The sequence below is a fragment of the Castor canadensis genome, chromosome 13, assembly GCF_047511655.1.
Source record: "Castor canadensis chromosome 13, mCasCan1.hap1v2, whole genome shotgun sequence".
In the NCBI taxonomy this organism is placed as follows: domain Eukaryota; kingdom Metazoa; phylum Chordata; class Mammalia; order Rodentia; family Castoridae; genus Castor; species Castor canadensis.
This window is the reverse complement of record NC_133398.1, coordinates 37,640,308-37,660,618: the sequence shown is the minus strand read 5'-3', so window position 1 is coordinate 37,660,618 and position 20,311 is coordinate 37,640,308. Positions and strand designations below refer to the sequence as shown.

The window sequence follows — 20,311 nt, the reverse complement described above, 5'->3', positions numbered from 1 at the left end:
TTGTATTACTGCCTCCTCTCTCCTAACACAGAGGGGAAGACCTGAAAAGACCACTTGTCCTTCTGTGTCCCATACCCCCTCCCTGTACCCTCTTCTTCTTCTTCATGTTTCCTTCCTTATGGGGTCCCTCTCACCTCTCTGTCCTTTCTTGCTCCCAACCTCTCCTCTGCCCAGGGTCTTTGTACCCAGCTTCACTTACAGGGTTTCAGCGCAGCTGGTATGTGTGGGGGGCCGAGGGGTGTCTGCCTGCCCCCTGACACTGCGTCTACGTCCCAAGGCCCCACCCCTGCACAACTCAAGCTCTGTGGCTTGTGAAGGTGCCTCAGTATGCCAGTTGGAGCTGGCGCTGCCCCCCTGGGGGCACTGGGTCTACATGCGTGTGGAGACACCATCCCGTGGCCCTAGCAGGACCATCCGCTTCCAGCTGGTTGTATGGTTGCAAGGTGAGAAACCCCACATCTGCACCAGCCACCCAAATATCTGCGGCTGGGAGGTGACCTGGATGGCAGTGTTTTGTGACCCTCTATTATGTCCTTATAGTATCCCCTTCTCTACCTAGGCTCTTTCACATACCCTGAAGCTACCTTCCCCCTTGGAGCTCCAAGTCATCGGACAACCTTCAGTTCGTTTTTATTTTTGTTTTTTTGGTGCCTGACTTGGGACAACTAAAGACTCTCAATCTTTTTCTTTCTTTTTTCTTTTTTTTTTTGGTAATACTGGGGTAAAAGGGCCTTATGCTTGCTAGGCAGATACCACTATCACTTGAGTTACATCCTCAACCCTATTTTTCAGATAGGGTCTTGTATTTTGCCCCTAGTCCTCCAGATCTTCACCTCCCAAGGAGCTGGATTAGAGGGCGTGAGCCACTTCACCTAATTGTTTTTCTTGATTTTATCTTTCTTTCAGTTTCCTGGGGGTAGGCAGGGACAGTCAGGACTTCTGAACACTGTATTTGCCAAAGCCCACTGCAAGTTGAAACATTTATTTCAACAGCATTTTCACTGCCCTTGGGGAGGGCCAGATGACCTCATTTTCCTCCAATGTGACATTTTATTAGCTAGGACCACTTGGAAACCCTTGGGCCTTATTCTGTGATCCTGGATGCCCCACACTGCCAAGGGACATCACATTTAGTTCTCAACCTACCCTTTGCTAAATCCTGTCTGGCTCACTTCTGGTTTATGGTAGGGCTCCAGGGCTACAAGGGCCACAGGCCTCAGCTCTGTTTTCCTTTGCTTCACAGAGTGCCCACAGCCCAGCCTGTCCCGTGCCCTGGTCCCTGGAGCTGCTATGAACATGCCCCAGTCACTGGGCAACCAGCCACTGCCCCCAGAGTCACCATCCCTGGGGACCCCTGTGGAGGGGCCTGGGACCACATCCCCACCTGAGCACTGCTGGCCAGTGCGTCCGACTCTGCGCAATGAGCTGGACACCTTCTCCGTCCACTTCTACATCTTCTTTGGCCCCAGCGTGGCCCTTCCACCTGAGCGCCCAGCCGTGTTTGCCCTGAGGCTGTTGCCAGTGCTAGACAGCGGAGGTGTCCTCAGCCTGGAACTCCAGCTCAATGTGGTACTCTGTGAAGAGTGGGGTGATTGCTCTGTGGGGGAGCCTGAAGGGGAGGTGTCAGGGGCACCTCCTCCAGGAAGCCTGTCCAGGGTGCTTCTACTCATCCTTATAATTAGGAACCATGTCTCAGTCCAGCTCTGGTCAACAAGAATGCTCTGAGTATTGACTGTACTGTGATATATTGTACTGGGTCAGTCAGGGCAATTCAGAGGGGTCAGGTGTTCCCAGTTTTGTAGGGTGACCTCCCACTCAAAGGGCTTCTTTCAGTGTTGCTTCTTCAATTTTCCCGGCCTATGGTCTATAGTGCAGGCTCACCACCTCTTGAGGCCATGCAGTCTGTGTTCAGACAGTTCCTATTGCTCATGGTACTCCTGACATTCCATCAAAATCTGCTTCTGTGGATTTTTATCAGCACTGATCTTTGTTTTGCCCAGAAGCCATATTAAGTAAATGTCTTTTAAGAACATTAATAGACTTTGTTTTTTTAAAACAGTTTTAGGTTTAATTGAAAGATTGAAAAGGGCTGGGATGTGGTTCAGTGGTAGAGCACTTGCCTAGCATGTGCAAAGCCCTGGGTTCATTCCCTAGCACCACAAAAAAATGTGTATAGAAATAGTTGAGTAGAAAGTACAGACCTTTCATATGGCCCCTCTTTTCCTGCACAGTTTCCCCTATTAATAACATCTTGCCTTAGAGTGGTACATTTGTTACATCCCCATCCTGTTTTTTTCTTTTTTGAGGTACTGGGGCTTGAACTCAGGGCCTTCACCTTGAGTACTCCACCAGCCCTATTTTTGTGAAGGGTTTTTTGAGAGAAGGTCTCATGGAACTATTTGCCTGGGCTGGCTTCGAACTGAGATCCTCCTGATCTTTGCCTCCTGAGTAGCTAGGATTATAGGAGTGAGCCACCAGCGCCTGGCTCCCATCCAGTTTTTAAAAATTTTGTTTGCCTATTTTTTGAGACAGGGTCTATCTCTATAGCCCAGGCTGATCTTGAACTTGTGATCCTCCTGCCTCTGCCTCCCTAATGTTGATATTACAGGTGTGACCACCATGCCTGGCCCTGTCCTACTTTAACAGCCCTTCATACATGTTTCCTCAATCACCCAAAAGCTGAAACAATCTCTGTGTCTTGGGGCCCAGAGATGTCTCCCCATCTGCCACTGTCTCCTGTGGTCATACACCTTCTGGTCATTGTGTCTCTGATATAGATGATCTGAGTCAGTTAACCAAGTGGCAGCCAAGCCTTGCATTTGTACATCTTGAGACCATGTGATCTGTTTTGAGTTGCTGCATCTCACTCTGGGATTATTTGGGGCTTGTGGTAAATGAAGATCCCTGGGTCTTTTTCTTTTACTTCCTTTTTATTTTCTTGAGAATAATCTTATACATTTATTTTTATTTATTTATTTATTTATTTATCTTTTGATGGTGCTGGGGTTTGAACTCAGGACCTTGTGCTTGCTAGGCAAGCACTCTACCACTTGGGCCATGCCTCCAGCTACATTTATTTTTATTATGAAAGCAACAGGATCACATAAAAACATAAAAGGACAATAAGGGAAAACATTCCCTTACCAACTCTTTAACTTTCTGGCATGCTTCCTCACAGCCTTCTCCACATTAACTGCTTTGTTTATCTAGTGGTAATTCCTGGGCATATACATTTTGGAGCCTTGAGCCTGTGAACTGTTGCCAGTTCCCATCTTGTGTTTTTGCAGTGAAGTTTTGAACCTGAGTGGAAGAATTTATGTCCATCCTTGGGGCATTGCCTGATACTGGTTTGGGTCTTGGGCCTTCTCCACTTTGTGTAACTCACATACCTGCAAAGCCAGCCTTTTGTACCTCTGGGTCTTTATTGTACCACTGAGAAAGAGCAGAATGAGGGCAGAGTCTTGTGGTGAGCCACTGGAGATTAGCTTCAGCTTGGCTTTGGTCCAGTAATTTATATACTGTTTCCTCTCCTCCCCCAATCCCAAACCAGGGAGCCTTTTGACTCTACCATCTTTCAGCTCTGAAGGCAGGCACCACTTGCCCATCAACCAGTCTGAGATGTGTACTGTGGTTTGATGTGGCCTTTTATAGGACATGGTTCAGGACTTTCTAGTGATCCTGCTTGTCAGAATGGAATTGGTTCTTCAACCTGAATATATGCCTTATTTTCATACTCAAATTCTCTCTGATTCTGTTCTGGATAAAATTCAATATATTTTGTGTTTGCTTATTGCCACGACTTTGGGCACTGATAGTGAGGTCTTAATTTGACCTTGAATCTATAGAGCCCAAATCAGAGGCCAGTCCCACCATATTCTTTCTTCCTGAGTACACAGGAGTAGGGGTCCAGCCCTCTGCAGCCCTTTTCTCTCTCGCCTCTCTATCCTCACTCTAATGATTATCTGCTTTCATTTGGCTGTTTGTGCATTTTGAGACTTGCTACATACCTCAGACAGCCTGTTAAATTTATTCTGAAAGGTATGTTAGTACTGCTGCTCTGATAGTTCCCTCCAGATGTTTTCCCTCTTAGATTAAGAGCTGCATACCTGGAGGATAAATTATTTTTCCTTTTGGTTCCCTCCTAGAATGACTGTTACTGAGTGATACTTTGTTATATTGCCCTGGGCTTGCATTGAGGGTAGTTATAAGCAAGTTGTACCATGTTCACTCTTGTGGTTGAGGTATAAAATCTGTGTGAGATTTTTAGCTGAGGACCACCCTGTGAACATTGCTTCCCTGGAGATGCTGATTATCTTATGTACTCACAAATCTGGAAACTTACCATGTTTCCTTCTTTGCTTTGGTCACTTGGAAGTCAGTATCAAATATGTCACATTTCAAGATAGACTTTATTTTCTGTCTAAATTTAAAATTTCCTCTCATGACTTATTCCATTTTATGTATTCAATAAGCCTCCTCAAAATCCTTCATGAATGAGGTGAGCTTATGGCATCCTGTTACTTTTATTCTTGTAGTCAACCCCTTATATTTACTCCTGGGGGTGTCTGGTTTCTTTAACTCCCATCCTGGTTGCTATATTTAATCCCTCTGGCATTTGATTACCACCATTCAGAATTTAGGATCATTTCACCAGTGGAGTGAGTTTCTTTATAAGCCTCCTGCTCTCAGCTCTGGGGCAAGATGACTGAGAACCTTAAATTTCCTTTGTCCACAGCTAGTTTCTACATCTAGCAACAGCTTCCCTGTCCCCCAGTAAACTGAATAGGATTGAAAAGAGGGTATGCTCTCTTCTGAAGGGAAGAGTAGAGTTGGGCCTCGCTCTCAGTTTTTCAAACATTTCCTGCTGTGGAGGTGCCAATGCTTTTTCGATTCTTTGGTTCTAAGAATAAAGGCTAGAGAGCAGCTTTGTTATGGAGGCCTTGGAGGACTGGACCCTGACAGGTGTAGGAGTCTGAAGGTGGTGATGGTGGGCCCACCTGATGTGTCTGACAGCCTCATCTCCATACCTGTCTCCCCAGAGCTCCCTGCGCCAAGAAAATGTGACAGTGTTTGGATGCCTGACTCATGAGGTGCCCTTGAGCCTGGGGGATGCCGCGGTGACCTGTTCCAAAGGTGGGGTGAGGAGGGGGAAGGGAGGGGAAGCCTGGAATCCCTGCAGGACTGAGCTGTGGGGGGTGGTGTGGAGGAAAGACAGGGTAGGGTCTGGGGGAAGGAGGGGCAGGTGGGTAAGAGTTTTTGGGTCATGACCTCACATTGACTGCTCCCCTTCCTTCTCCAGAGTCCCTGGCTGGCTTCCTCCTATCAGTCAGTGCCACCTCCAGAGTGGCCAGGCTGCGAATCCCGTTCCCGCAGACCGGGACCTGGTTCCTGACCCTCCGCTCCCTGTGTGGAGTGGGGCCTCGGTGAGTGACGGGGGTTGGTGGGGGGCAGGTTTGGGGCTGGGTAGGGCCGCCAGGGCGTCAAGTGAACCTGTTTGTGCTTGCAGGTTCATGCGGTGCCGCAACGCAACGGCCGAAGTGCGGCTGCGCACCTTCCTGTCCCCGTGCGTGGACGACTGCGGACCCTATGGACAGTGCAAGCTGCTGCGTACGCACAACTATCTGTATGCGGCCTGCGAGTGCAAAGCTGGTGAGTGGGCTGGCGGGGAAGTGGCCGCGCTGGGCTTCCTGGGCTCCAGAGTGGCGGACGTGCCAAGGACTGGGGTGGGCACAAGTACTTGCTGAACCCATGGTTGCCTTCTGTCTTCCTCCACCCTGTGCCTTCCCCAACTGCAGGATGGCGGGGCTGGGGCTGCACCGATAGTGCCGATGCGCTCACGTATGGATTCCAGCTGCTGTCCACACTCTTGCTCTGCCTGAGCAACCTCATGTTTTTGCCACCTGTGGTCCTGGCCATCCGGAGCCGATATGTGCTGGAAGCTGCTGTGTACACCTTCACCATGTTCTTCTCCACAGTATGTGGTGGTATCTCTGTCTTCACAGGGGTGGGGAAGGGGTTTCTACATTCCCACCATGTTGTCTGTAGCTTTGGGGATGTCTTGGTCTTCACTGTGTCTTCTAGAGCAGTGCTTCCTAACCCACCATGACATATATAGAATGTGATAATTTTTGTAAACCACCTTGGGATAAATGACCAAAGCTGTTTGCAACTTAATGTAACAGTTGTGTGGCTCCAGCTGCCCCACACTTTGCCCACCTGGCTGGAGTCCCTAGACTCCACTCTACTGGAGAGAAGCTCAGTAATGCAGTATGCAACTATGTCTCCACCTTCACATGTTCTCCTCTGTGTGGGGGGCAGGAAATCTGCACTTTCACCCCCATCTCTGCGTGGAGAGCATTTCAGTTTGCTCCTTCATGATCTGAGGGCTAGCTGCTCTGCACTTGTAGTCTCCACTGTTTTGGGAAATTTGTACTCTTCAGCGTGTTCATTTCTGTGGTCTGAAAGTGTGCTACACCCTATTCAGTCACCATTGCCTTTTCAATTTCTCATGGGAATTTGTAGAAGACAGAAGGGATCTTGATATTTGGGGATCTATAGGAAAGTCTGGCTCTCAGAGTCCTGAGAAACTCTGTCTTGAGGCAGCATGGGAAGTAGCAATGTGATACAAAATTCCAGCTCAAAGGAATACATTTTGATGTCTATTTGTGGTTTATAACTTCTCCATTCCCACTACAGAATCTCTGCAATTCTTTTCTTGAGATTTCCCACTCCTCACAACCAGAAAGTCTCACATGACAAGTAAGCTTATCACATATTATAAGGAAAGGTGGAGAAGTGGATCTGCTAATGTGACTTAACCTCCAAGTAGGTTTTTTCCCTACCAGTATTCTGCAGCTAGAGATCTTGTCATCTCATCTTGGGTGCTTGGAATCTTTAGTGTCTGCCTATGAGCACCACAAAAATCTTAGATGGATTCAGACTCTTCTCATGTCTGGAGAACAAGTATATCACAAAAAACGTTATGTGCCTCCCTGGTATCCAGGATTACTACATCAGACATATATCCAAATTACAAAAGTCCTATTTATTATCTGGGAGAAAGTAGGAATAAATGTGCTGAAAGTGAGGGTGACAGGTCTTCCTGGCTGCTCATCCAGGAATGGGCAGAATAGGCCGTGACCATGGTGCTAGAGAGACCTTGGCCCTTTTAGTGGGATGAGACAAGCATACCCCAATTTTGCTTGAGTGGGCCCCTTTTCAGGCCTGCTGTAATTGTGTCATTCTATTTTTATATTTGATACTGTTCCTTATTTCTATATGCCCTTTGTACTGTTGCTTACTAAATCCTGTAATGACAGCTGTTCTACCAGCCTGATCTTGGCTCCCTGCAGATTTAATGTGATTCCCAGTTAGTAAGAGTACCTTAGTGTATCAGGAGCCTGGAGCATGTGGGAAGAGCACGTTCCTTTCAGTGGATTTGGCACAGCCTCCTGGGCTTTGGCTCCCATAGTATCTCAGGCTAGATGACTCTTCATTATGTGGATGCAATGGCATGTCAACCTTAAAAGACCTTTCCCCTTGTAGGAACACTGGGGTAGCCTCAACTGCCTGGCACCACATAAAGATCCCCTACTTCTTAAAATAGTCATTAAGCAGGAGAATAAGGAAGAGTTATTGACTTTAGGCTCTGACTAAAGTCCTGCTCTAGCTCTAGTTCTTTCTTCCCAAAAATTCTATGCATGGCCCAAACATAGAGCTACTAGTCATCCAGTTTTCCTATTGTCCCTCCTTTTGTATTCTTTACTTAGTTTAAACTTCTTTCTTTCTGTAGCACCATCCATTTAAGGACCCATTAGTCATATTGTTATCCTCCCTGTCTTAATATCCAGAACATACTGTACCTTGGAGTGGCAAATGTGTTCCTATCCAGGGTATAGGAGCAGATTATAGGTCTATAATTCAGGAGTTTACACGTATAAAATACATATTTTTTAAAAAAGTAAAAACAGGCCACAAACCTAGCAGTTCAGTTTTGTATATAGGAAAATAGTTCAGTTAGTGATCACAGCAAAATAACATGTACTGAATATGTGCTATATCAGACACTGCTAATCTAATCCCCACAATAACACTGTAATAATGATTAGGCACTTTTATTATCATCTTTTTTTTTTTTTGTAGAGGAAGGAAGTTAAATGCTTTGATTAAGGAGAAGGTGAATGGTAGAGCCTAGATTCTCACTCAGCCTGACTCTGGTCCCTTGTGTGTAATCACAGAACTATAGGGCGTGAGCATGCAATGGTAAATGTCTAATCTGACTTCAGTTTCTCAGAAGTCCTGGGGGTATGTAGAGAAACACATGACCTCAGTTTAGTATTGCTCCCCGAATTCTTGTGTTAGTTCCCCTCCCTTTCTTTCTTCTTTTTCTTTTTGTTTCTTCCAATGTTAGGGATCAAACTCAGAGCCTCATGCATACCAGGTAAATGGTCTATCATTGAGCCACATTGCCAGCCCTCCCTAATTTTTAAAAGATAAGAGCCAATTAGGAGATCAGAAAATAAAACCAAACTAAATATAAAACACCATCAGTTGCCAAGCAGGCATGGTGTTTCATGCCTGTAATCCTAGCTATGCAGGAGGCATAGGAAGGAGGATTGTGGTCTGAGGTCGGTCTTGGGCAAAAAGTTCCAGGCCCTATCCGAAAAAATGACTAAAGCAAAAAAGGACTAGGGATGTGGCTCAAGTGCTAGAGTGCCTGCTGAGCAAGTATTAGGCCCTGAGTTCAAATCCCAGTACCACCAAACAAACCATCAGTGAAAATATATCAAACATTGTAGTTGAACAATTCTAATCTACACAGTCCAAGATACATACCTTTCACAATGCTATTTAAGTCTTATAATCAGATCCCAAAAGCCCAGATGGAGTCCATACCCTGAAACTGTGCAGTCTTCCTTGGTGATTCAATTGATGATATCTGGCTGCAAGCCCACCTTCTCATTACCTCTTCTGTTCCTTAAACCATCACGAGTAAATCTCAGTGGCCCTTGGCAAAAATCCCACAGCTCCTTCCAAGAGAAACTGGAATTAGAAAACAAAAAATAGCTCTCTCTCTCTCTCTCTCTGTCTCTCTCTCTCTCTCTGCCTCCCTCCCTCCTCTCTCTCTCTTCCCCTTTCTCCTTCCGCCTCCCTCTTCTCCCCTCTCCCCCCCTTCCTCTCCTGTTCTTTTTGCTTTTGTCCTCCTCTTCTTCCACCTCCACCTTTCACTGTCCCCCTTGCCACTGCGGACACCCCACCAATCCCCCTGTAGTCAGACATCTCCAAGGGCCACAAGATTGCTGCTCCGGAGTGGGGTGAGGGTGGGGCAGAGGTGGAGGAAGGAACTCAAAGGTCCCATCCTTGGGAAAGCCTCTTTGGTTCCTCCAGGGAGAATGGGCACACTCCTCTACCGGCTCCTGGCGGCCCTAGAGGAACCCCTGTTTCAGTCACTCCTCCCTTATATCCATTTGCTTATGTCTTGCCTGTGAGAAGCTCCAAGACGGGACCACCCACTGCCAGATCATCTTTGCAGCCCATGGCAATAGTGTCACGAGCACTGGAGAACTATCGGTGTACAGAGTGAGCCAGGCCCTCCTAGGGGGTCAGGAACCCTCTGCTCTGGACTCGGGGAGAAGACTGCTACACGATTGCAGTGGGCCCTAGGTAGAGCTCCACGTCAGGAGGATAGCAGTTTGAAGCCAGTCCTGGGCAAATAGTTCAAGAGACCCTATCTTGAAAATTCTCAACACAAGAAAGGACTGGAAGTATGGCTCAAGTAGTAGAGCACCTGCCTAGCAAGTGTGAGGCTCTGAGTTCAAGTCCCAGTACTGCCAAAAAAAATAAAGCATCTCAATGTCTAGAAAAAAAAAGAAAACAAAAAAGAGCGCAACAGTAGGTTCTATTATATACTGAATGCAAATATTCCAATCTTCACATTGATTCAATGTGTTTGCATTTCAAGTTTGACATTCTGTGATGCCTGGATACCCCATTTTTGGACATTAGATGAGCTATATAGTTACTTTGTAAAAGTGTAAAATTCCATGTAAAACAATTTAGAATAATTGTTTTTTTTTTTTTTTTGGTAGTACTGGGGTTTGAAGTTAGGGCTTCATGTTTTCAAGGCAGGTGCTCTACCACTTAAGCCATGCCCCCAACCCTTTTCTGCTTTAGTAGTTTTTCTGGATAGGATCTTACATTTTTGCCTGGGGCCAGCCTTGAACGGAGCTCCTCCTACCGATGATCTCCCATGTAGCTGGGACCCTAGGCATGTGCCACCATGCCTGGCTTTTGTATTAAGATGGCTTTTGTATTAAGAATGGGCTCATGCCAACTTTTTACCCTGACTGGCCTCAAATCATGATTCTCTGGATCTCTGCTTCCCCACGTAGCTGGGATTATAGGTGTGAGCGACTGTACCTGACCCAGGATAATTTTTCTAAATTGCCTCCTATATAATGTCCAACACTATAGTGTCTAATTTGAACTAGTATTACAACAAAAAACCAGTTTGTAGTCTAAATTTGTTTTCTTAAATTTCCTTTCATTTCTACTACTTTCTATTGCTGCTACAAAAGAAATGCCAATCTAAAATGTAGCCCAAAAATTTTAGTAGAATAATTCCTTCACAGCAGTTTTAATTTAACTCTACTCTGTGGATTTTTCACAATCTTAAACAATCACTTTGAATTTTCAGTATATTTAGAGAATAATCAGCCATAGAATATTAGTGAGATGATTTCTTCAAAACCCCTCCACTCCAGAGACAATATCCCCAATTTTCCCCACCCTTTTTAGTATGGAGAAATTCCTGGGAGAAAGTCAGCTCTCGATTATTCTCCCAGCTGTGTCTTCTATATGTAGTGATTCAGCTTCACATTTTTTTTCTGTTGGTCTTGTGTCCTCCTTTATCTGAGATTGGAGGATTCATTACAAGTCCCTATTCTAGAAACTTCTGGGCATTTCTTTCTATATACACAAAAGTCAGGCATATGGACCAAGTGCTTGATTAAACCTAAAATGTAAAATTAATGCTTGAAAAGAAAATCCAAGCCATAAAACAGTATTCAGTAATTTAGTGACCTGTAGCATTTATGCCTGGTCTTGAAAATAGAGAATAATCAATGTCCTATATCTAAAGTAGAAAAAGACCAAAATATTGATGTTTAGGAAATAAATCAACTCTCAATGGGCACATCTAAGTGAGCTGAAAAATGAACAGATCTCTTAGACATAATCAAATGTTAATTCTCCACAGTGTAGGAGAGATGGGCACTGCCCCTTCATATTGTTCCCCATGATGTGAAGTGCCGATTTAATCCCCATGGGCTTAGTGATTGCCTTTTTTCTTACTGTGCTCTCTTTCCCCTTGGCATTGGATGGAAGGGATGAAGAGGGTCAGTTAGTAGAAGTCATGAGAGTGAAGTCCAGTTCAGATTCTGAGCTGTCAGGAGAAACTGGGGCATGTAGGGAAGGTTTAAGGTCTAGGTTGACCAAGAAGCTAGAGCTGGATTCTAAAGTTTGGGCCAAGGCTGGGTATTGGTGGGACCCCCAGTGAACAAGAAGTTATAGGACAGGGATTAGCTTTGGTTTGAGAGATCTGGACATTCTCCAGAGGACATTCCAGAAGGAAGGTGAGGACTAGGGTCAGAGACCTATGTTAGATACATGTGACTTACAAAGCAGATCAAACCTCTCTACCACATGCTTCTCAGAATTGGGGGAGTCAGGCATTTCCTAGTTCTGCTTATCTCTGACCTCTGACCTCTGCTTCACTGACGGAGAAGCACCCCTATGGCCTTTTTCTCTAGTTTCATAGACTTGGACCTGTGCCTCAAGTGCTTTCAACACCTGTTATTTCTTTCTTTAGTTCTATCATGCTTGTGACCAGCCAGGCATCGTGGTTTTCTGCATCATGGACTATGATGTACTGCAGTTCTGTGATTTCCTGGGCTCCTTAATGTCTGTGTGGGTCACTGTCATTGCGATGGCTCGTTTACAGCCCGTGGTCAAGCAGGTCAGTCAAGAGTGGGCCCTGGGGGACAATCATAGCCAAGGTCTACTTGAAATCCATTCCTGGGGGCTTTCCCAAGTGCCTCTCGTCACCTTGGTCCAGCCCCTGGAGTGCTGTCACCCATAGCACTAGCCCAGCCCCTGGAGTCCTCTTTCCCTAGGTGCTGTATTTGCTGGGGGCTATGCTGCTGTCCATGGCTCTTCAGCTTGACCGGCATGGACTCTGGAACCTGCTTGGACCCAGTCTCTTTGCCCTGGGGATCTTGGCCACAGCCTGGGTAAGGATGGGGATTCTGAGGAGGGGGGCAGGACTTGGGTGCAGGTAGGGCCCTGGCTCTCTGGTTCTCAATATAAGGGACTGTGTCATCATCACCTACTGCCCATAGCACCCACTCCAGTATTAGTAGCTGCCTGTACGTCATAACCAGGGCTCAGGGGAAGCCTGAGAGTAACCAGCTCTGGCTTAGGTTCCACAGCCTTGCATCCTGAGCCCCACTTCTCTACCTCTCCCAGACAGTACGCAGCGTCCGCCGCCGGCACTGCTACCCACCAACGTGGCGCCGCTGGCTCTTCTACCTGTGCCCGGGCAGCCTTATTGCAGGTAGTGCCGTCCTACTCTATGCTTTCGTGGAGACACGGGACAACTACTTCTACATTCATAGCATTTGGCATATGCTCATCGCCGGCAGTGTGGGCTTCTTGCTGCCTCCTCGTGCCAAGACTGACCGCCGGGTCCCATCTGGAGCTCAGGCCAGGGGCTGTGGTTACCAGCTGTGCATCAATGAACAGGAGGAACTGGGCCTTGTGGGTCCAGGAGGGGCCACTGTTAGCAGCATCTGTGCCAGCTGAGAGGGGCTTTGGGGTAGGTCCCTAGGTGATATGAACCCTTCCTAGGGTTCGTTCTTCCTGGGGGTTATGGAGCCCTTCTGGAGACAAGAGACAAACTGTACTTCTGAAGACATGGAGTCTTTCTCAAGGATATCAATCTCTTTCAGGGACATGAAGGCCTTCCCAGGACATAGGGAACTTCTTGAGGGCCTGGAGTCCTTCTTAAGGACTGGAGCTATGCAGGGCACAGAGCCCCCTTAGGATCAAGTTGTCCCTCCTGGGGTTGTGGAACCCTTCCTGGAGATCAGGAGCCCTCCTACAGACCTGAATTACTTCCCAGGAAGACAGCCCTACCAGGAATGTGTCATCATTCCAGAGGAAATGGAGTCGAACTTAGAGGAAATGGAGTTGAACTTCGAGAAATTGAGTCTGCAGATTTTTCCAGAGGCTCAGCAGCTCTGGCCTCAGGCTTCCTTCCCAGAGGCAATGTCTAGGCTGGGCTGTGCTGGACGTGGGGGATTGCAGGAAAGATGGAGCTGGGATGGGGCTGGAGGTTGGTATCCTGAGAACCATACAGGTGGAGTTTGATGTGTCTCTAAAGAAGTATGTGCTGGTCTGTGCTGCCTTTGTTCTGGGGGGTCACAGTGTGGGGAAAGGAAGGAAATAGCAGGGGTGATAGCTGACCAGCTTGAAGATGAGGCTTCTACCCCATTATGTACACATCTGTATCCCTCTCATCTGGTCCTTGTGCTCATTTTCAAACACTTCTTGTTGCCTATTTCACAATTCCTATGGATTCCAGTCTGCAATAGTTAAGAGGTGTGTGTGCATGTGTACATGTGTGTACCCAGTGTGAGTGTGCATGTGTGCTTATGTATACTTGGTGTGAGTATATGATGTGTACTCAGTATGAGTGTGCGTGTGCATGTGTGTGTATGTACTGAGATGAATTGAATTAGTGAGACAGAGCTCCCCCATGATGCCTGTACTCACAGAGAAGGAAGTCAAGGTACCAGGAAATCGGAGTAACAGACACAAGTTTTAGATGTGTAAGAACTACCACAAGAATGTTAACTTCTATTTTCAGCCTCCACTTTTTCCCTGAGTGCCAGAAATAATCTTTTGTCAACCGGGATTTCTTCTCTTTCAGTAGTGGTGAGGGGTTGTGGGGTGGCAGGTCACAGCTGAGTTCTGAGGGCCAAGAAATTCGGAGAACATTCTCTCTGGTTACAGTGTCCATACTTCACCCATCCCCTGAGATTTACATCATCTCATGTGGTTTCCAGATGGCCAGATGGGTTAGCTGGATGCTGGGAGGTTTCTTGTTCCTATCTTCATAACCTTTTCAGTACTGAAGTTCTGTGCCCTACTTCTGTGCCACATGTGAAGACCTGTGAGATTGTCTAAGGCCTTGACTCCCCAGACACACCCTGAAGACATTTCTACTCTGGGGTCCTGCTCAGGGTTTTACTTAACAGACAAAGCGTAAGTTGCTCCATCTTTTAAATTCTGCAGATGTATTCAGGGAGTTGGCTTAGGACCCCTCCCTTGTGGGAACCTTCTGTGCCAGTGCTCACACTACATTCCTTCCTCCTCTCTCTTCTTTCCCCTATTTATTTGTTATCTGAATCCTTCCTGTTACATTCTCTCTCAAATCTTTTGTCTGTGCCTTAAGTTCTTTCTGTTTTTTTCAGGGCCCAGGCTTTTAAAGCTCAAAAGCCAGGAAAATGTACCCTTATTCTCTGATTTCTGCAAGCACATCTCTTCCTTGGGGCATTGAATAGAAAATGATGTGGTTAACTGAATGGCAAGGAGTGAGTGTGTTTGGGCTATGGGTCTCTTCCTCTATCAGAAATGTTATTCCTTCACACTGAGATGGATAGGTTATTAGGATACTCGACCCACATAGCTGAGATTCAGAACTGAGTCAGCAGAGTACAAAAGCACTGAAGAGGGAAAGAACATATCCCTCCCAGCTAGGAGGGGTTGGAAGGGACTTCTGGAAAATGGACCTTGAGTGAGGATTAAATGAGTTGCTATGATGCCAAGATGTTGGAAGAATGTTCTCTGTGGTTACAAGTGCCCATCTTTCATTTCTCCACTGATATTCCCATTTTCCTGTCAGGTCACCAGTTAGTAAAGTACTTAGAACACTTAGCACAGTACCTAGTCTGGTGTGTGACATGTGTCCAATATGTGCTAGCCAAATGTCCCGGGATGTTTGAACATGGGAGCAACAGTAAGGGGGAGACAAAGAGGCAGGAAAACTGATATTTACTTAGGGAACTGTGAAGAGTACAGTGTGTCCGGGCCTGTGTGTGTGTGTGTGTGTGTGTATAGTGGTGTGGAGTCAAGAAGCCAATGATGTGGTTGGACAGATAGTTGGGGTCTGGTCTTTACCCCCATGGAAAATGAGGAGCCAGTGGAGGATTTAAGTAGAAGGGTGGAGTAAACAGATTGGTATTTTGATGGCTGGTACAGGGGATGGGTTTTGAGGGGAGTTTGGAGGATGAGAGTGCAGTGAAAACTGCCACACTATTTGGGAAAGAAATGGTAAAGGCTTCTTTACACAGCGTTAGTGGAGAGTAGGGATGCAATATAAGAGCTCTTAGAAGGTAGACTCCTAAGAGACAGATTGGATGTGTGTAGTAATGAGGTACTGAAAGAAAATCTAGGATGGTCACCATGTTTAGGAGTTGAGGTGATGGTGGCACTACTTGGAGTTGGGGATAATGAGTTCAGTTTTGGACATTTTAAGGTACATGTGGGATTCCTTGGGGTGAGGGCATAAACGATAAGACAGGGCTGGGTATAGTAGCTGAATCAGGCCTGGAACTCTTGTTTGTCTTCTGACTTATCTTATTGCGGGCAGCCCAAGATCCAAAACAGCCATGACTGTCTTGGAGACAGGACTGTGACTGGCAGGTACTGCTGATTACTTGCACATATCTGTACACACAGTCACACTACTATATCTGCTCACCTATAACTGCTTGCAGCATACTCAGCCACATGGGACTCAATCCCTAGATGGTGATACTGTAAGAGCTTCTGAGTGACAATTCAGTTCCACAATCCTGCTATAATGAAAGCCCTGTGGGAGTTGCAGAGATAGTCAACATTAGTGGCATCCTGCTCTGAGGAAACTCATGGTAAAATGTCACGAATGCAAGTCAGGATGAGATAGGTCACAAGTGAAAAACCCAGACAAAGTGCCATAGGATGGACAGAGGACAGTCCTAAAGTGCATCAGAGAAGAATGCATGAAAGAGATGATGTCTTAAGTTTGGTTTGAAAATGTGTCTGGTGTGATTCAAGACAGAACAGCATGAGCAAAGGCCTGGAGGTGTAGGCAGTACAGATGGTGTAGTAAGGGGCCAACCCATGCGAAGGCCCAGTAGAAAGTTAACCTGAAGAGAAGCAGGTTGGGCCAGACTCTGGAGGGCCCAAAGAACTTGGGCTTAGTGCTGTAGTAATGAAGAGCCAGGAAAGGTCCTTGATCAGGAGAATAATGAACCAGCTGGGGTTTGACTCAAGAGAGAGAACTACTATGAGTGATAGAAGGAATTTACTGTAGATTTGACCTATGCACTCCTGGGAACAATTGGGGAAGCTAATGCAAAGCTGTTACCTTGGCATTTGGCATTGGGCCTTAAGCTGCTACAGGCCCAACTCCTCTGGCAGTTGGGAAGGAACACGGGGTGTGAGTGAGGGAGAAAAAGAGCCCAGGACAACAAGCTGGAATCTGTCTAGCTTTCATTGCCTTCAAGCTTATTGGCACAGGTGGCCTGAAGAAACTGGCACTTTTTGATATGGAGCTGCACTTGGCCCAGACTGAGAACAGCTGAGAGAGGTGATCTGACCAGAACTGGACAGATGCACTAATAAGGTAAGCTGGCACATTAGTGATACGAGGTCTTTCACAGGGCCTGTTGCTGTTTACCTTTGTCTTCCAAGCTCATGTGCATGTCTCCTGTGGGTGACTAACCAGACTCATACAGGTAGGAAATTCAGGGAAGCACATTTCTAACCCAGTTTGGTTGACCTCATACAAAGCCACCACAAGTGAGCTAACCAGAGCTTTCTTGAGATGACTAACCTGGCAGTAGTCCATGAAAGATGGATGATCAGGGCAAAGGAAACCAAATCTTTAGTAGCTCTTGGGTTGACTATGCAGGACAGTGTGAAGTCATTAGGTATTCAGAAATCTCTCAGTCCTCTTGTCTTCCAGACATGCTAGCTGGGCTTCTCTTCCTTGATGCTGGGTGTGGGCCTGTTCCTTGTGTTGGCCAGTGAAATGCTAGTGGAAGTAGCATGTGTCACTTCTGAGTGGAGGCTGTAGGCCCTGCTAGTTTCTCTTTTCCTTTTGTCATGGTGGCCAGCAGTGTTCCAGTGGTAATTGCTTTGTCATCCTAAGTCCCAGAGGGATGAAGTCAATGATGCAGAGTAGAACCCCAGCCAAGTTCTAATGGACCTGAAGCATGAGCAAAGAACAAACCTCAATAGTTTTAAGCCACTGGAAATTTGAGGTCATTGCCACAACATAACCTAGCCTGTGCTGACTGATAGAGATGGAGAGCAACAGAAAAAGTGGGACATTTTCCTGGTGAGCAGACCCCCCCAGCAGAGATGTGACAGCAGCTTTCACCTCTGTGTTTCTCAGGCTGTAGATAAGAGGGTTCAGTGAGGGTGTCATGACTCCATAGAACAATGTGATAATCTTATCCACATCAGGGTCTTTGGCCTTGGGCTTGAAATACATGAAGGAGATGGTACAATAGAAAACCACTATCACTGTGAGGTGGGCAGAGCAGGTGGAGAAGGCTTTGTGGCGGCCTGAAGCAGAGGGTACCCTAAGGATGGCAGATAGGATGAAAATGTAGGAGAGGCAGATGAGCAGGAGTGGAATCAGTGTCAGGACAGCTGTGGCCACCAGCAATGTCAGTGCATTGAGGGAGATGTCCCCACAGGCCAGTTTTAGCACTGCCAAGATCTCACAGAAGAAATGGTTGATGACATTATGGCCACAGAAGGGTAGGCGCCAGACAAGGATGGATTGCAGCAGTGAGTTGGCAAAACCTATCCCCTAGCTCAGTACTGCCATCTGCATGCAAATCTGTCCACTCATGAGCTCTGTGTATCTAAGTGGCTGGCAGATAGCCACATAACAGTCATACGCCATCACAGCCAGGAGCAGGCACTCTGTAGCTCCCAGTGCCAGAGTCAGGTACATCTGTAGGGCACAGCTGGGGAAGGAGGTGGTCCTTTCGGCTGCCAAGAAGTTGACTAGCATGAGAGGCATGAAGGAAGAGGTGCCACAGATGTCTATGAGGGAGAGATTGCTGAGAAAGAAGTACATGGGTTTGTGCAGGTGGGGGTCCAGCATGATCAGCCCTATGAGGAGGGAGTTCCCCAGCAGAGTCATACAGTAGATGCTCAGGCAAAACACAAACAGGACGACCTCTAGGCTGTGGTGCTTATGGAGCCCCAGCAGGACATATGCCGTCACAGCTGTGTGGTTTGCCCCAGTCATCTCACTCTCCTTTTCCATCTGCACCACACAGCTTTTTAAAAAATGCTCTGTCTGACTTGCGGGCCAAGAGAGCTGGATATGTGACCTGTAGCAGGTCAGCCATCTTCTCTGGAATTTATTTTCACCAGTATAAGGAGAGAGGTGGACTTCAGGTCTATAGCTGGCCCTCAAAGGTCTGCGGTTCTATAGACATAACTTAGGGGAGGATGTGGGACATTCTGGCTCCTCACTGGTCTCCCCAGGGGCTGCTCACAGGAGATAGCAGAGTAGGATTCATGTTCGATATGCTTCTTTGGAATATGAAATGTTCTTTTTTCTTGAGATAAGTTCTTTCTAAGTAGTTCATGTTGGCCTTGAACTTGTGATCCTCCTGCCTCTGGTTCTCAATAGCTGAAATTATAGGCAAGCACCACCTGGCTTCTAAAGTGTTCTTAACTATACAAAGAAAGCTTCTTTTCTAGGTTTATGACTTCATATGGCTGAATTGTGCCCATAGTATTTCAGATTCATTCATAGCACCTACTCCGTACTAGATATTGTTTCGGGTGTTAAGACTATAGCAGTAAAACAAATAGTCAACAGAAAGCTTCTAAACCTGTTACAGTTGCTGTCCCCCTTCTTTGAGGTGAGATGAGCTCTGGAAGGCAGATGTGTGATGAATGCTCCAACTTAGTGTTCCTTTCCATGAAGATGTAACATTTTGGCTCTCCAGGATGTGAGAGTCTGGTTTCTGTTTCATAGACCATTCACTGATTTTTAAAATGACATACAAGAAGACACATTTCTTAATAGAACTTTAACCCTGGTTTTGAAAGTTGAGTGACTCAATTCTTGATCTCCGTTTTGCTTTTTAGGATAAATGAGATTGGTGGAAATGCCATGCATGGAGGGACCAGACACTCATTCGGCAGAGTGTGGTCAGTCATTGACTAGCTTTGGAAAGGGAGGGATGGGAAGAGGCTATAGCTTTTTCCCAGGCAGCCTCCACAATCTGTTGAGATGGTCTCACTGCCTCCTTAGGAAAAGCCAGTGTCAATTAAGTGGGTCAGTGTCCTTCCCTCACCGGTAGGGAGCCCAAGTGTCCCCAAGGCACAAGTCTATTTTTTTTTTCCAGTACTGGGGTTTGAACTCAGGGCCTATACCTTGAGCGACTTCATCAGCCCCCTCCCTTTTTTTTGTGAAGGGTTTTTTTGAGATAGAGTCTTGCGAATTATTTGCCTGGGTTGGCTTCAAACCTCAATCCTCCTGATCTCTGCCTCCTGAGTAGCTAGGATTACAGGTATGAGCTACCAGCACCCAGCCCAAAGTACAGGTCTTGTTAGGAAAGGAAAGCTATCATATGGCCTTGGTACCCCTGTTCTGAAGGAGAAATAATTGCTGAGCATTTGTTCAGAAAATAAAATGCACTTCTTCCCCAACTCCTGGATTGACTGTGAAGTTAAAGTCCTGGGACAGCCACTTTGGCTCCTTTTGAGCTGTATTTTTTTCTGCCTTTCCTCCTGCTTAATTGTATCTACCATTTGTAGTGGCCAGAGCCCCCACCCCTGGTCTGAACAAATCATGTCTTTTCCCTGTTCTGCATTTTTTTACGGTACTGGGGTTTTTCGGGGCCTTGCACTTGCTAGGCAGGTGCTCTACCACTTGAACCACTCCATCAGCCCTTGCTCTGTATTTTTGTTCAAGACATAAACATGTCCTTTCTCTCTTCTTCCTTCCCATCCTTCTCTTTCTTCTCCCTCCTCCTCCTCCTCCTTCCCAGGAGGACATTTGTCCTTATTATTTTGAGCCAGTTCTGCATCCTCTCTTTTCTTCTCCCCTCTGCTCTTTGCAGTTACCTGTCCCCTTCTTGTGCCCCCACAGTCCCTGGTGGTCCTTCCAAGATACTGTGCAGTGCATGGTACACCTGCCTTTCTATTACTCCTTGACAACAGGACTTTG

The 20,311-nt window shown here is 46.6% G+C and overlaps 1 protein-coding gene and 1 pseudogene across 20 annotated transcripts in view; one reads left to right on the top strand and one right to left on the bottom strand.

Annotated features, from left to right (window-relative positions):
* The window catches only part of Tmem8b (transmembrane protein 8B), a 29,715-nt gene extending 16,066 nt beyond the window's left edge, over window positions 1-13,649 (top strand). For 8 of the 20 annotated variants that reach the window (XM_074051488.1, XM_074051486.1, XM_074051487.1 and 5 more), the window contains 9 exons: window positions 1,244-1,569; window positions 5,040-5,133; window positions 5,300-5,423; window positions 5,507-5,649; window positions 5,796-5,974; window positions 11,870-12,016; window positions 12,174-12,290; window positions 12,530-12,874; window positions 13,008-13,649. In XM_074051488.1, the coding sequence (XP_073907589.1) occupies window positions 1,244-1,569; window positions 5,040-5,133; window positions 5,300-5,423; window positions 5,507-5,649; window positions 5,796-5,974; window positions 11,870-12,016; window positions 12,174-12,290; window positions 12,530-12,874; window positions 13,008-13,034 (1,502 nt within the window). In that variant the 3' untranslated portion in view covers window positions 13,035-13,649. Of the gene's footprint in view, window positions 1-174; window positions 444-559; window positions 623-1,243; window positions 1,570-5,039; window positions 5,134-5,299; window positions 5,424-5,506; window positions 5,650-5,795; window positions 5,975-11,869; window positions 12,017-12,173; window positions 12,291-12,525 lie in introns of all 20 variants that reach the window. The other 12 variants (XM_074051480.1, XM_074051484.1, XM_074051483.1 and 9 more) reach the window with 7 other exon arrangements.
* A 3,739-nt stretch (window positions 13,650-17,388) lies between these two features.
* On the bottom strand, window positions 17,389-18,373 carry LOC109693366 (olfactory receptor 13C7-like; annotated as a pseudogene).
* Between the last annotated feature and the right edge of the window lie 1,938 nt (window positions 18,374-20,311).